The 14,838-nt window shown below is 38.8% G+C and overlaps 3 protein-coding genes across 3 annotated transcripts in view; 2 read left to right on the top strand and 1 right to left on the bottom strand.

The window, feature by feature from the left end:
• Nucleotides 1-14,838, bottom strand: part of LOC106091357 (uncharacterized) — a 134,841-nt gene that overhangs the window by 50,002 nt on the left and 70,001 nt on the right. The gene's annotated exons all lie outside the window — the stretch shown is intronic.
• Nucleotides 196-4,731, top strand: LOC106091358 (alpha-tocopherol transfer protein-like). Its single transcript, XM_013257852.2, has 6 exons — nt 196-334; nt 3,521-3,680; nt 3,835-3,916; nt 3,986-4,294; nt 4,356-4,492; nt 4,556-4,731. The coding sequence occupies exons 1-6, from the start codon at nt 244-246 to the stop codon at nt 4,590-4,592; spliced, it is 816 nt and encodes a 271-aa protein (XP_013113306.2). The 5' UTR covers nt 196-243; the 3' UTR covers nt 4,593-4,731.
• On the top strand, nt 9,014-13,807 carry LOC106091354 (alpha-tocopherol transfer protein). Its single transcript, XM_013257847.2, has 6 exons — nt 9,014-9,389; nt 12,364-12,523; nt 12,605-12,686; nt 12,748-13,053; nt 13,381-13,517; nt 13,597-13,807. The coding sequence occupies exons 1-6, from the start codon at nt 9,299-9,301 to the stop codon at nt 13,634-13,636; spliced, it is 816 nt and encodes a 271-aa protein (XP_013113301.1). The 5' UTR covers nt 9,014-9,298; the 3' UTR covers nt 13,637-13,807.

The following is a 14,838-nucleotide window of genomic DNA, read 5'->3' as shown; positions in this document are numbered from 1 at the left end:
GCTAAACGTAAACTAATATATTTAATCTTAATCAAATAATCACTATAATTGACAGATATTATTGTGATAGGGAACTGGTAACAGAGAATTTCAATGCTGACACTAGAATGTTAATATCAGGTAAATAGTAGTCGTAGCAGTCAAGGCGAAGGTCTAAGAACTAAAATTATTTTTATTTTGAAAAATTGAATTGGCCGAACATAACTGGCCGCATTAAGTAAAAGAAAAATACCATTTAAAAGAATGTATATTTATGGTGATGTGGAAGAAGAAAAGGCCGTAGATGCCTTGCAACAATGGTTTGAAGATAATAAGAAATTACCAAAGAAAATTGGTGAGCTTACAAAAAAATAACTAAAAGGAATACGTCGATATTTATAAACAACGAAGAATAAAATACCAAGTGCAGTTTAGAGGACTGTAGAAATAAAAGTTTCATAGTAAATTGTAAAATATGAAAAGTAATTAAACGGCAGCGGTTGTGTTCAGCTTATAGAATAACTTAAAATACTTAACCATAGCAGTTTCAAAATAAAAAAAAAACTAAAATGCTTGTAACTCCTCAATTTGTTTACCGTGGCGCTGTAGATTTAGACCCCGGAAAAGGTTTAGAATGTACTTCAAAGATACAACATCTGCGGTAGTGGTTCAGACCGTATCATGTTGTCTATTACAGAAAACTCGATTGGTGGCGGGGCTTCAGAGGATTATGACGAAGACACCTGGTTTAGGACAAGACCTATCCTATCTCATTCGCACATGCACATAATTTGCATAGGCCACCGCTCTTCTCTGGTGGTGTCTTCTGGATGCGCCTTGCCTTGCCAAGGGGCTTGCTGTGATTGATTCTAAGACTTCCATCACCACAATAAGCAATAAGACTCCTTATTTGGGATCGGGGATTTGTTGCACAGGCTATCCCATGTCCGGATTTGAAAACGGCATAGCATGCAATGCAAAAGACTGTGGTCACCTGGCAGACATTCAATTCCCAAGAGAACTAAGAACGACGAATGTAATATGGGTCCAAGAACCTTTGCTAATTGCGCTAAGGACAGCTTGGTGATGGCGATTGTCGACAAGGGAGAAGAAGAGAGAAGAAGAGAGCTGCAATCTAGGAACAAGTTGAGTGAAATAATCAATGGACGGCTAACAATATAATCCGACGTACTCGCTGAATTGCCTGTAACACTTTCAGTTTTTGCGATACGATCTGGAATCGGGGCCAATTCAAACTGACAGATATCGGATATCAACGTTCTGATGGCATGTATCGTTGAGCTCTAAAAAAGATTGGTGAGATCTGGCCAGGCGCAGCACTGGATTTAGTCAAGAAATACTATACTCCTTCTCGACCAATTGCATGTGCATGGTTACCAAGCACTCCTTCAGATTCTGAAACCATGCTTGCGAGACTTAGGGACTGTAATCCCAATTTTTCAATCAACGACTGGATGTTTGGTAGATTGGCTAAGGCTGATGACAATCGAAGACATGCAGTATTCGTAATAAACTATGGCCGTGTCGCAGGCCTCAACAAATCTGAAGGCGTTGAATCCTACAGATTAAAAAAGTTGAAGCTGAAGGTTTAAAGAAGCGGTGGGATTGTGGTGTCAGCAGACAACTCAGCAGCTGAACACTTGTCTCAAGAACTATCGACCATATCTCTAAACGGATTGCAGGAGACTGAAAATACTTCTGCAACGATCGATTCAGGAGGGAAAGGCGTTGAAACGGGACCCGACATGTCCTGTGTGGGTAAGTCATCTGGGATTGGGATTAAAATGTGGCCCAGCGGGGAAGGAAGGAACTCAAAACGTACTTCGACAGCAGCAGCTAGGTAAGCATCTTAGAAGGAATCCTCCACACCGTGCTGTGTACTGAGAAAGAGTGATTCCGCTGCTTTGTAAACTATCCTTCGATGTGTAAGGAAACTTATCATGGCAAGATTGAACGAAACTTAAAAATATGAAATCCTTGCGGATTCAGAAGACAAATTCTGAATTCTGGCCACGCTACGGTTTCTGTAGATAAACCTCCACAATTGTAAGACCGCTTCAGCTGCACTAAAAGTCCTTCTGAAGAATGGAGAATTTGACGTTTTTCTGGAGGTTTGTTTCATGAACTAAGTATTCCAACATTCAAATACTCAAGAACGCGGGAAATGGGAGACACAGAGCATATATACTTGCAAAGAGTAGTCTAAATATTTATCTTAGTCGGTTGCCAAGTACAGAAAATTAAGTAGTAGTCAGCCTTGAAATTAATAAATGCCACGACTAGCTGGCTTCCCTACATATGACACACGATTCAGAGATGTCGTTTTCGAACCTTAAGTTGCTGGTTGAAGCCGCTCCCGCAAGTTAAAACGAGACTCATTTTTGGAATACTTTATACTTCAGCAAAGTCATTGTAAATTTTGTCACCAATCCAAATCATACATCAAAATTAAAATCGACCCTAAAAATCGGTTCAGATAAAGATATAGCTGCCATATATGTATATCGCCCGATTTTCACTTCTAGAGCCACTGCAAGCGCATTTATTGATTAATCTTACTAAAATTTTGTACAACGCTTTCCTTGACGACTACCACAATATCTGAGAAGTTTGCTTGAAATCGGTGCAGATTTAGATATAGCTCCCATATATATGTTCGTCCGATTTTTATATATATTGCAATAAAGTGCTCATTTATTAACCGATTCTCTCGTAATTTGGCAGGATGGATTTTCTTATAACTTCCGACATTACTGGTGAATTTTATAGAAATCGGTTCAGATTAAAATATAGCTGCCATAAAGGTATATCACCCGATTTTCACTTCTAAAGCCACAGCAAGCGCATTTATAGACCAATCTTGCCAAAATTTTGTACAACGGTTTCCTTGACGACTACCATAATATCTGATAAGTTTGCTCGAAATCGGTTCAGATTTTGATATAGCTCCCATATATATATTCATTAGATTGTTTAATAAACCCTCTGAAAACATCCACCGAGGTCCATTAAAATTGGTTTATAATTAGATATAGCTCCCACATTGTACTTATAGTGTAGGTGTTGGGTATTTTACAGTCTGCACCGCCCGACTTTTGCACTTCCTTATTGGTTTTCACTAGTTTTTCTCGATTCTATCCCACTGTGCTTTGGAAAATCTCCTATGTCAATGGCCAGCTTTCGCAGCTAACGGACTCCGATATCAGACTTGAACCAGCTCCTTTCTTTATATCGGCATGTGTTTTCTTAACATTTGTTTCACCTAAGTGGGTGAGCAGCGGTAAAATCTGGAGTTAAGTTCCTATCCTATAACTTTGGCTACCTTTATTTCTTTGTTGAAGTCCAGGATTCACTAAACAATGTTGCAGAAAGCACTCATCAGACAAGCGACTTCTTCTCGCTTTTTCAAATTCTTTTTCACCACTCGCAATACTTTCTTCGTCTAGAAGATTTATTAACCCTTTCATTGGGTTTCCACTATGCCTTTTCTATTTTATGCAGAAATCATACCTTCTTATAGATCGCACAATGCTATGGCGTCTTTACCAAAGAGCATCTAAGGATATTGAGAAAACCAAGAAGGTAATAGAAGTCAATTACACTCTGCGCTTAAAAAATCCTCAAATTTTTGCAAATCGTGATCCTACCGATAATGATACCAATAATACACATGAAATTGCGTAAGTATTCAAGCCATGGAAAAAATGATATGAGGCCAACAATTTGTGAAGTTAGTTCACAAACTAGGGGTCTCTTTATTTGGTATTCTAACTGTAATGTAGTTTGCCCTATTGTCATATATTAAAAACCCTCTTTCATTTCCTATACTTCCAGTCATATTATTCCCTTACGGGAATTGACACCCTCAAATGCTCATGTAACGGTTCTACATTTCTATAATCCAGAACCTCAATTGGTAAGCCATAATAAAATATATTTTACTCCCTTATACTTGACTCCATTGATCGTAATTTATAATTTCTAGGTTCACTTCACGGAGGACATCAAAACCTTTACCATGGTCAATGATTGCCGCTTCTGCTTGCCCGATGTCATAGTTGAAGATGAAAAAGCTAAAATTTCCGATGGCGCCATGTTAGTTATCGATATGGAAGGTGTTAGCTTAAAATTTATAATGCGTTTTACCTTTTTCACCATGAATACTCTCTTCAAGTATCTGTATTTGGCTTATCCAGATGCCATGAAGGCAGTACATCTAATAAATTGTCCGCCTTTTATAAACAAAATTTTGGCTTTGGTAAAGCCATTTATGAGCAAAGAACTATTTGCCATGGTAAGACTTTATAAAGAGAAAACAAATTTATAAATATTTAACATAAAATTTTGTTATCCAGATTACTTGTCACATAGATGGTCTTGATAGTCTTTACGAGCATATTCCAAGGGATATGTTGCCTAATGAATATGGTGGTAAAGCTGGTAAATTAGCCGACTTAGCTGAAGAGAATAAGAAACTCTTACTGGAGAAAAGGTATTTACATTTGCAATATGAGTGATGAGAAAAAATATTTACTTTACTTTACTCCTCCGACAGGGACTTCTTAACGGATATGAGCTATTGGAAGCTATAAAACTAGTAGACAGAATTGGATGTTATTATGCAGTTCTTTTGAATTTACCAATGTAATGAATGGCTGTAGTAATGGTATTCGAAACCCTTTTGTGACCTGTATCTAGTTTTAAGGATTATATAGAAGTGACTTGATTCTAGTAGTTGACAAATAGTTCTAATACAAAAATAATGATTCAAACAAAAAGTACTATTCTGTATTGCTATATTTGAAAAATTTTAAATGTTCCTACATCCTGATCGAGATGACTGTGAACAAATCAAGGATTTTGGCTTCTTGTAAGAACAAAGGCTAAACCACAGATCGCATATATCCTTGGTGGTTAACAAAGCTTTTGGTTCTTATGGTTCTTTAGGTTTCCTTTATACATACTTATATGCATCCCTTGTATGATTGATGCTGGAATATAATTCAAGAACTTGAAGTCCTTATTCAAAATTCAAATGCAAATTTTTGCAAATTTTGTCAATGAACATTCCACTAAGGAACAGGGGCAAACTTCTCACATATCAATGAGTGCAGCCCGATTCAAGTATTTAGCTCAATGGTAAGGGACCTCCTGTTTATAGCTGAGAAGTAATACATGGCAAAGTACCTCACAAATATTGCCAGCATTAGGAGGGGAAAACCACTGCTGAAAATTTTTTCTTCCGCCAGGATTCGAACCCAGGCGTTCAGCATCATAGGCGGACATGATAACCTCATCGCTACGGTGGCCTTCCATTTATTCAAAATTCACTGCCATTCAATTGTGTCTGTGCAAAAACAGTTCGTACTATTCGGCTTACATGGATGTAATGGGACATTAAATACCGTACCACTCTATAAGGAAAGACTTCATTTGATCAAATTACCCACATTGAAAACCTGGAGTAAAATAACGAACCAAAATTTCATATTAAGTACTTAAATGGAAAACTGAAGATCGAGAACAAATATGCCTCGAAGATGCAGTTCATACTAATGCTGAATTTGAAGTTGTACTATATATTGTATTGTACATACATAGTCAAAGTACATCCCTTATCCTTGAGCTTAAACTTGTATCGAGCAGCATTCGTTGGTATGAGAGAATTATCCCCACTGTTCCTACTCCCATTTTTTGAAGGTGTTGCGTTTTCTTATCAGTATCTTGGCGAGTATTTATATCTATGTCATGGAGGAAAAGTGGCGTTTCAAATTGGTAAATCTCCATTTTGCAGAGATGAAGAACTCCGTGTTGTTTAAATTAACGCTCAGAGCCCTAGTTCTAACCTAGAGGTGTGCCATCTGCAAGCTCCATTCTGTATTTCTTCCAGCATGCATTCCGTCACGAACTTGCTATACGATTTAGTAAGCAATCTTGCTGGGTTATTTATAGTGGTCACCTATATTAGTAGTTTCCCTGTGTAAGACCTCCCATTTCTGTACAAACAAACCTTGGTTTTATTTTCGTTAGACTTCCAGCATGAGTTCCGTCGCAATCTTGCTATCCGATTCTTCTATCCTTTTTGAGCTTGGAATGTCCTCTTTCTCAGCAATTCAAGTTTGGTGCAATCCCCCGTCCTTGTTTGCTTAATCCGAATCACCCCGAAACTTTTTGGTAAATTTCTGATTTTTCATGACTAATTTTTTTTTAGTTTAAACTATTCGAAATATGCCCAAGGATCACTGACAGACGCACTTCTCACTTGTCAAAAACATGCAAATTTACTTCATATTATCAAACCATTGCAATTTTGTAGTTCAAACCCATCAAAACTTTTGCAATGTCATATGGCAACTCTATGTCGATCCGCGTTAAGATATCAATATAACCTGTTGTTGGGATCACGCGGCATCAAAATGTCCCCAGTGCACTCGTAGCTCACTTTTTGCATGGTAGGGTACCTATCCAAATGTCAACTAGTTCAGTAACCCGGCTTCAGATAGCCCATGACTCCTGAATTGAAGCATATCCATCATAAAATGTGTTATAGTCTTGCTACGGTGGAAGTTTATCTGGATGACCCTCCTGTAACTCTAAATTTCGATCTTCGCCAGTCTTTGTATTCTCAATCTTGAAAAAGGCAGCCTTGGACACGCAGAACGCCATGCCTAAAATCTTATCAACACTTGTCATGGAAACTTAGTCCAGGCCCACCACAAGTAGGGTTCCTTCTTCCATAGCCTCCCTGTGGAAGACCATCCATTTATCTACAAAAAAAATATGGATTTTCTAGGTTGAGATTTCTAGCATGCGCCCTGTCGTAAATTTGCTGTCCCATTAATTGAAGTATGGAGTATAAAGCTTACAAAGGCGACAGTCTTTAGTCGCCTTTGTGAGCTTTGGAATATCTCTCTTCTTCACCAAGTTGAGCTTTGAGTTGCCCCAGTGAGTCGAATTTCACCCAACGAGTTGTCTTAGATTGTCAATAGATCTTGCTGTTGCGAATCGCAGGATCACCATACAAATGCAATTTTGCCCATTTGCATTGAAGAACAGGCATAGGCAGGTCAAGTTCGAAGATCGGCTTTATCGGACTATAGCTTGCTATAGTCCCCATATAGACCGATCTCTCGATTTAAGATCTTGGCTCTATAAAAGGCGCATTTATTATCCGATTTTGCTTAAATTTGAGACAATGATTTGCGTTAGGCTACTCGACATCCTTCACCGCCAAATCATCTGCCCTTTCATTTCCCTTAAGAATTTTGCCATCCTCATAGAAGCCGTTAATCTCTTTTTTACACTGCAAGACTGTTCTTGACTTTACCGTCCTGGTTGTTATTGCCCTTATGGCAAATTTACTGTCGGTAAAGATATTCACACTCGACGTCCTCGCGTTAGCACCACACCCCTTTACGCATTCCGTGATCGCCAGGATCTCCGCCTGCAAGACCGTATTATGGTCAGACAGTCTAAAACAGATCTCAGTCCCCGGGTTCTCAATGTAAACCCCCAGGTCCACTGTGTCCTCTAGCTTTGATGTATCTGTGTAACATGAGCTTCCAGATGGCAATACCAGGGTTCCGTCAATCCAAGACTGAGCCGATGGCAGCAGTGCCTCGTACTCGACTTCAAGTTTCATCTCAGGTATCCGATCGGAAACCTCTTCCCTTTCTTCCAGGTTTCCTATCATCACCTCGATTATACCGCGATGGTATGAGCTGCTCCTATCCTCAATCCATTCTCCCATCGCCTTAAGTCTCATAGCCACAGTGGCTGCCTCACACTTAATGTGTATGTTAAAGGGTCGGATATCTAGAATAGTTTCCAGTGCCCTAGTGGGCGTGGTCCTCATCACTCCGCCTATGCCAAGACAATATATTCTCTGAAACTGTTGTATGGTCCTAATGTTGCACTTTTTCTCCATAGCAGTCCACCAAACTACTGAGATGCTCCTGTAGACCCAGTGGACTATCCTCGGATTCAGGCCCCATTTCAAGCCTATGTCTACATAACGCCCAACATCTGTGAGCCTTCTCAGCACGCTCCTGAATGTGGCACTTTCAATTCAGTTCCCTGTCCAATATCACACCTAAGTATTTAAGCTTGTCAGGTATCGAATTCGTTTTATTGAGGAAACGTGGTGCGTTAAATTGGCCCACCTTCGTCTTCATCGTGAACAGGCATATTTCATTTTTCTCTGGGTTAACATTGAGACCTCTGGGTCTAGCCCAGTCATTTTTTCCACCTATTCCTTAGCATATGGTTTATCCAATATCTAACGACCGGGTCCACCCGGTGCTGGTCTGAGGATTGGATAAGTATGTCGGTCCGCACATTGTTCAACACCCCCTCGATGCCAATGCATACCGCCAGGGTGTACGTTTTGGCAGGGCAGTCTCCACAGACCTTTCCTTGACATAGGCATGCTGTTTGTATTTGAGCAGTTCGCTGGATGTCCTACTCTTTATCATGGTGTGCACAATACATTTCATGGTTTTGAGTAGAATAGACGTAAGGCTTATGGGTCTGTAGGCCTTTGGTGTCGCATTTGAAAACCTCCACCGAGGTCTATCAAAATTGGTTCAGAATTGAGATGGGTACCAATTGGTACTTATAGGGTAGGTGTAGGGTATCATATAGTCGACTCCGCCCGACTTTTGCATTTTCTTAATGGATTTTTAATGAAATTAACCATTTCCTGAGCAGGTAATGCATCAGCATCACCCAACAAAGACAAATAATGAAAATGTCATTTCACAGTTGCAATGGCTTTTTATAGACATTGATTATTAACCTAGCACCCTCTTTTAAAACTATTTTTACTGCACAAAAACCCACGTTGGCGACTTTTGAACTAAACCTTTAATGAAATTTGGCCGCTCGTTAATTGCCGGCACATAAACGTCAGACAAATGAATGAATGCACATGCCCCTGAGTCGTCGTCATGCCAGCCAGCCGACCAACCATACAGCAACTCCAGTCTTGTTATGGCAAAGGCAGGCAGCATTTATCGTTTCAGTTGCGGTTGAAAACGTGCACGGTAAAGTACAACGACATGCGATTTCACGCATCGAGTATCATTTAAGGCGTTTCAGTTGGTTTTTGTTTGTTTTTATCGAATGCTCCATGCTAATGACACAAATAACAAGACAAAAAAATCTATTAATACTGACAATTGTACGCAGAAAGAAAACAAAGATATATACACACATACATACATATGTATATTTGAAATAAAAACCTAACAAAACTGCGAAAATCAAATAAAACAAATTATTAAACGCCCCAAAAGCAATGGAAATCGGAGGTGATAGAAGTCACGAAGAAATTATCGACCACTTACAGAATTGGTTCGAAGATAACAAGAAATTGCCCAATAAAATTGGTAAGTCCAAACGTTGGCGGTTAACGTTTAGACGATAACTTAAGTGCGATTTAGCTAATCAAATGAAAACAATGTTAAGAAGGGGACATTGTGTTGAGGGGCATTGTGTTTAGGGGCATTGTGTTTAGGGGCATTGTGTTCAAAAATACTTGAAATACTAAAGAGGTTCATGGGGGCATTCAAGACCGGTTATGTTACAAATACTTGTAAGTAAGAGATGCCAAAATTCTTGTCAGAGTTTTATTTGATCGGAAACTCAAACCTAAACAAAAACATAACTAAAAATGAGCTACTCAAAAAGAAAAACAATAAACTTGCAAACAAGTCAGATGGAGAACGGCAGAGAAAAATTTCAAAAAAATAAAACAAAGTATATTGGGCGCCATTTTCACAACACACGGTTAAAATATGTTAACTTGGTACATTATCATTGAGCTTAAACTTGCATCGAATATTTGACCCCTGCTCCTTAATGGAATGTTCATGGGCAAATTTGCTTTCGCAATCCGATGAATTATGGCCAAATTGTATAATGCTTTAAACATCAAAAAGAAATTTGTTATCGATTTTACCAATGATTTTGGCATTAATCGATACCAAAAAATTTTAACATATGACTGAGGAAGCGACTCTAACTTAGAAAGTGTGTTCAGAAGACAAGACAAAAGAGAGCATAGCAAACAATGTGTGAGAGCGAACGAGCGTACACGAAAGATCATCCATCAGATATTAACAAAAGAAAGAGAAAATGAAAAACCTTGTCTCTTCACTTAATTAATAGCAAAAATGCAGTTCATTTCGTACAGCAGCGCACAGTGGTGGCATTGATATGGGTAAAGGGTCTATTAACCGCCGTGTGGTTGTCTTATGACATGCCAAATTAAGCACATGTAGAGTTGTACATGTCGTGTGATACAAACGAAACTAACATATGAAAATCACTTTTGAAAATAGCACATGTAATTTTTTTCGGTTAGAGCGTGCTTTATTTCTTCTAACAATAACATAAAGAAATCAGCTGTTTTTGTTGTCAGTCAAATGAAAGCAACCCCAAATTGAACTTTTTTCACAAATTTATGATTTAACCAGCTTTCTCACAACTTTAACAATTACTACTCATAAAAAAATCAGCGTTTGCTCAAATTTTTTTTTTGCAGGTGTGATAGCAAAACTGATGAATCGTACGTAAATTGACAATTTTGACAAATTGGACACCTGTTAACAGAGGCCACCGTAGCGCAGAGGTTAGCATGACTGCCTATGACGCTGAAAGCCTGGTTTCAAATCTTGACGAGATCATCAGAAAAAAATATGATCATGCTGCCGACATTTGTGAGGCACTGTACCATTTGGTATGGCAGCCATGTAAACTCTTAATCTTAAATAGGTGTCGGACTGCGGCACGTCGTTCGGACTCGGCTACAAAAAGGATGTCCTTTATCATAAAGTTAAAAAAAAAACTTGATTCGGAGAAGTTTGACCCTGTTTCTAAGTTCAATGTGCATTGGCAAATGTGCATTTGCATAACGGTGTTGCGCGCAGCAGTGCAGAATGAGTTAAGGTTATGTTAATTCTAACCTTAACTCATTCTGGCACTGCCAAATCGTCTGCTTTCTCATCCCCAGTCACTCCACTATGGCCCTGCACCCAAACGATACGGATCATGCCATCCTCAGAGAAGGCGTTAATTGCCTTCCTGAATTCCAACACAGTTAATGATCTCACCGTCCTGGATGTTATTGCCCTTATGGTCTGTTTACTGTCTGTAAAGATGTTCATACACGCGTTAACACCACACCACCTCACGCATTCCGTGATCGCCCGGATCTCTGCCTGCAGGATCGTATTATGTTCAGTCAGCAATAAACAGATTGCAGTAAACCCCAGGCCCACTTGTCCTCGAGCTTTGAACCGTCTGTATAGCATAATCTCCCAGATGGCAATATCGGAATTCCGTCAATCTAAGACTGTACCTCTGGCAGCAGAGACTCGCACTCGACCTGACACTTGAGGTCCCAGGTATCCGATCGGAAACCTCGTCCCTTTCTTCTAGATTTCCTATTGTCGCCTCGATTATTCTACGATGGTATGACCTGCTCCTATCGCCTATCCATTCTCCCATTCGTTTTAAGTCTCATAGCCGCAGTGACCGCCTCACACTTAATCTGTATGGCAATGGGTCGGATATCTAGAATAGTCTCCAATGCCCTAGTGAGCGTGGTCCTCATCGCTCCGCCTATGCCAAGACAACATGTTCTCTGATCTGTTGTATTATTCTTATGTTGCATTTTTTCCTATCTCAGTCCACCAAACTACTAAGGCGTAAGTCTTGGCCTAATCACGCTCCTAATCAAACCCCGTTTCGAGCCAACGGCTCGTTAAAGACCATAGTAGATGTCATTGTGTAATATTTCAGTCCATTTGGATAAGATTTGCGCCTTGTAAGGGCTTAAGAAACATAATCGGGAGATCGGTTTATGTTGGAGCTGTATTAGAATATTGGCCACGTATGTTGAAGGTCATGTGAGAAGCCGTTGTAAAAAATTTCAGCAAAATCGGATAAGAATTGCACCCTCTAGAGGCTTAAGATGTCAAGATCCAAGATCGGTTTATATGGCAGCTATATCAGGTTATGGACCGACTTGAACCATACTTAGCACAGTTGTTAGAAGTCATAACAAACGAAAGTAAGTGTGCTTTCGACAGGCGGACGGACATGGCTAGATGGACTTAAAATGTCATGTCCATAATGAATATATACTTTATGGGGTCCTAGACGCATATTTCGAGATGTTTCAAACGGAATGACGAAATAAGTATACCGCCCATCATATGGTGGAGGGTATAAAAAGATTACAGAGATCCATTATATTTTTTTTTTTAATTGGTCTTCGACCTTTAATTTTTCTTGAATTCAATTCAACTTCAATTTCTACTCTAAATAATTATCCCCTATTATTCATACACTTTACAGATCGCATTGTCCTAACCCGTTTTTACTACTGCATGTACAAAGATGTTGAGGAAACAAAAAAATTATTGGAAATCAATTATACAATGCGCAACAAAAATCCAGAATTGTTTATAGAACGTGATCCCACAGATGAAGATACTCGCAATACATATGAATTTACGTAAGTATCTTTAAACAAATTATACAGATATCAAAAAAAAGAAAAATAATGCTATCAATCTATCTCTTACTCTATACATAGATACATGGTACCACTGCCTGGCTTGACACCCAAAAACTATCGAGTAACTTTTATACGCTTCAAGAATACAGATCCAAAATTGGTTCGTTCTTTAATATATAAAATCCTTATTTGAATGTAATTGCTTTTTTTATGTTTTTTAGATGCACTTTTCCCAAGATGCCAAAACCTTGCTTATGATCAATGATTGCCGCTTTTGCCTACCAGATGCTGTAGTGAATAATGTTCCTGTAGTGGCAGAGGGAGATGTTCTGGTCATGGACATGGATGGTTATAAAATGCAACATGTCACTGGCATTTCCTTGAAAACATTGCGTACATTTCTTAAGTTCCTAGATCAGGCCTATTCGGTTCGAATCAAAGGCCTGCATTTGATAAACTGCCCTTCGTACTTAAATAAAATATTGGCTGTGGTCAAACCGTTCATCAGCAAGGAAGTATATGAGATGGTAAGCAATAAGAAAATATACAGTGAGTGTCAAAAAGCCATAATTTTACAGGTTTTTGTTCTGGCCAAGCACCTAAAATTTACTTTCATCGCCAAACAGATCATTGTTCCGAAAAGAAAATTTTTCGTATTTTGTTTAAACAGCAAAATTAGAGGTTTAAATAAAAACTTGTTTAAGACAAATGTTTTTGCATACTTCATTTTAACCCTCACTGTATATATCATAAGAAGAATAGAAGAAAACAGCTGATATCGATGAATTGGCGTTTGAATCTTGTGGGAAGGTGATATTGGCTTCGACAGTTACATCCGTTACTTTCTTTTTCAGATGCACTTTCATGTCAATGGTGTGGAAAGTCTTTACGAACATGTTCCCCGTGAAATTCTTCCCGAAGAATGTGGGGGCTACGCTGGCAAAGTCGAAGATCTGTGTGATGAATTTCATAAAACTTTAGTGCAGAAAAGGTGACTGTTACAAACTACGATATATATTAAAGAGTCGCTTTCTTAATACATCTTTGTTTAAATTTTCTAATCATTTCAGAGACTATCTAATGGACCCAAAGTACTGGAAAATTCAGTGATCATCTACTTTAGCAGTGTTATTTAATTTAAGAGTCCTGTACATATTTTTTTATTAAATTGGCAACATAGATAACAGTATTTCGAATTAGTTGTTTTTTGAGTAGAGCTATTTATATGAAGTTATGAAGTATTTGTCGATTCCAATAAAAATTTTGTATATATGATGCAAATTTTTGTGTTTTATTAGATTAAGAAAAATATGCTAAAAAGAACCGCCCTTTATTATATTTTCTGTAAGAAAGTTGTACAAAAGAGGTCACGTATGCTGATGACGTGACTGTAGCGATTTTGGAAAAATTTCTCCGTAATCAGAGTTATAATTCAAGAAGCTGTACGTACCACAGGAAGGTGTCTTGACAAAAATGGGTCTAAAGCAGGATCGGTTCGTTTCAGCAGAAGATACAAAGCATCCATGGTGACACCTTTCTAAGGACGATAGATTTTATTTACTGAAAGACCAAAAATACCTCGATGTTTCATTTCAAAACGAAAATATACAGAGCCACAATGGCAACTCTTGCCCTAACACCTGAAATAAGGTGACTGGTAAAGAAAGGGGCTTAAACGGCATGTCATGCATTTGATGTTTACTGCAGTTGTCAGACCTACAATGCCCTATATATAGTGTTGAGGTCTGGTGGACAGCAATTCTAAAATCCACCTACTGATGGATGCGAAGTGAAATCTCTTTCAGTTGTGCAAAGGGATTGGCTTCCTGGTCCGGATCTAGCGAATAAGATACTAAGTATCGATATAATAAGCGGAGTACACGTTGGGCAGACACTGACAATGGACGTAATACTTTTCGATTCATTTGGGGACGCGACGTTAGGGATTATTTAGACTCTGGTAGTAGTCTCTTAGCTACGAAATCTAACCGAAGGTCACTATGGGAACAACGTGTTGGCTGTTTTTTGGAAGAGCAAAACTAACCCTCCCCCTATATATCTTGATGTAGGCTATTGACAAAAATGAGGAATAGGCTTGATCCGCTTGTCAAGCGCTGCCTAACACAACTCACTGTCCCAAATTTCGGCGACATGACAATAAATGAGTCTTTTATGGCCTCTAAACCTAAAATCGAGAGATCGGTTTATTTGGAAGCTATATCCAAATCTGGACCGATATGTGCCATATTGCAGAAGTACGGCGAGTGTCTTAACTTAGGTCACTCTCCCAAATTTCAGAGACATCGGACAAT

Source organism: Stomoxys calcitrans, chromosome 4 (assembly GCF_963082655.1).
Source record: "Stomoxys calcitrans chromosome 4, idStoCalc2.1, whole genome shotgun sequence".
NCBI classification, from domain to species: Eukaryota; Metazoa; Arthropoda; class Insecta; order Diptera; family Muscidae; genus Stomoxys; species Stomoxys calcitrans.
This window is presented reverse-complemented; position numbering and strand designations above follow the sequence as displayed.

Coding starts and splice junctions, on each gene's coding strand:
- LOC106091358 (XM_013257852.2), top strand. CDS start 244: ATGTATATTTATGGTGATGTGGAAGAAGAAAAGGCCGTAGATGCCTTG. Junction 335..3,520: donor GAAATTACCAAAGAAAATTG/GTGAGCTTACAA, acceptor ACCTTCTTATAG/ATCGCACAATGCTATGGCGT. Junction 3,917..3,985: donor ATAATCCAGAACCTCAATTG/GTAAGCCATAAT, acceptor TATAATTTCTAG/GTTCACTTCACGGAGGACAT.
- LOC106091354 (XM_013257847.2), top strand. CDS start 9,299: ATGGAAATCGGAGGTGATAGAAGTCACGAAGAAATTATCGACCACTTA. Junction 9,390..12,363: donor GAAATTGCCCAATAAAATTG/GTAAGTCCAAAC, acceptor TACACTTTACAG/ATCGCATTGTCCTAACCCGT. Junction 13,518..13,596: donor AAAACTTTAGTGCAGAAAAG/GTGACTGTTACA, acceptor TAATCATTTCAG/AGACTATCTAATGGACCCAA.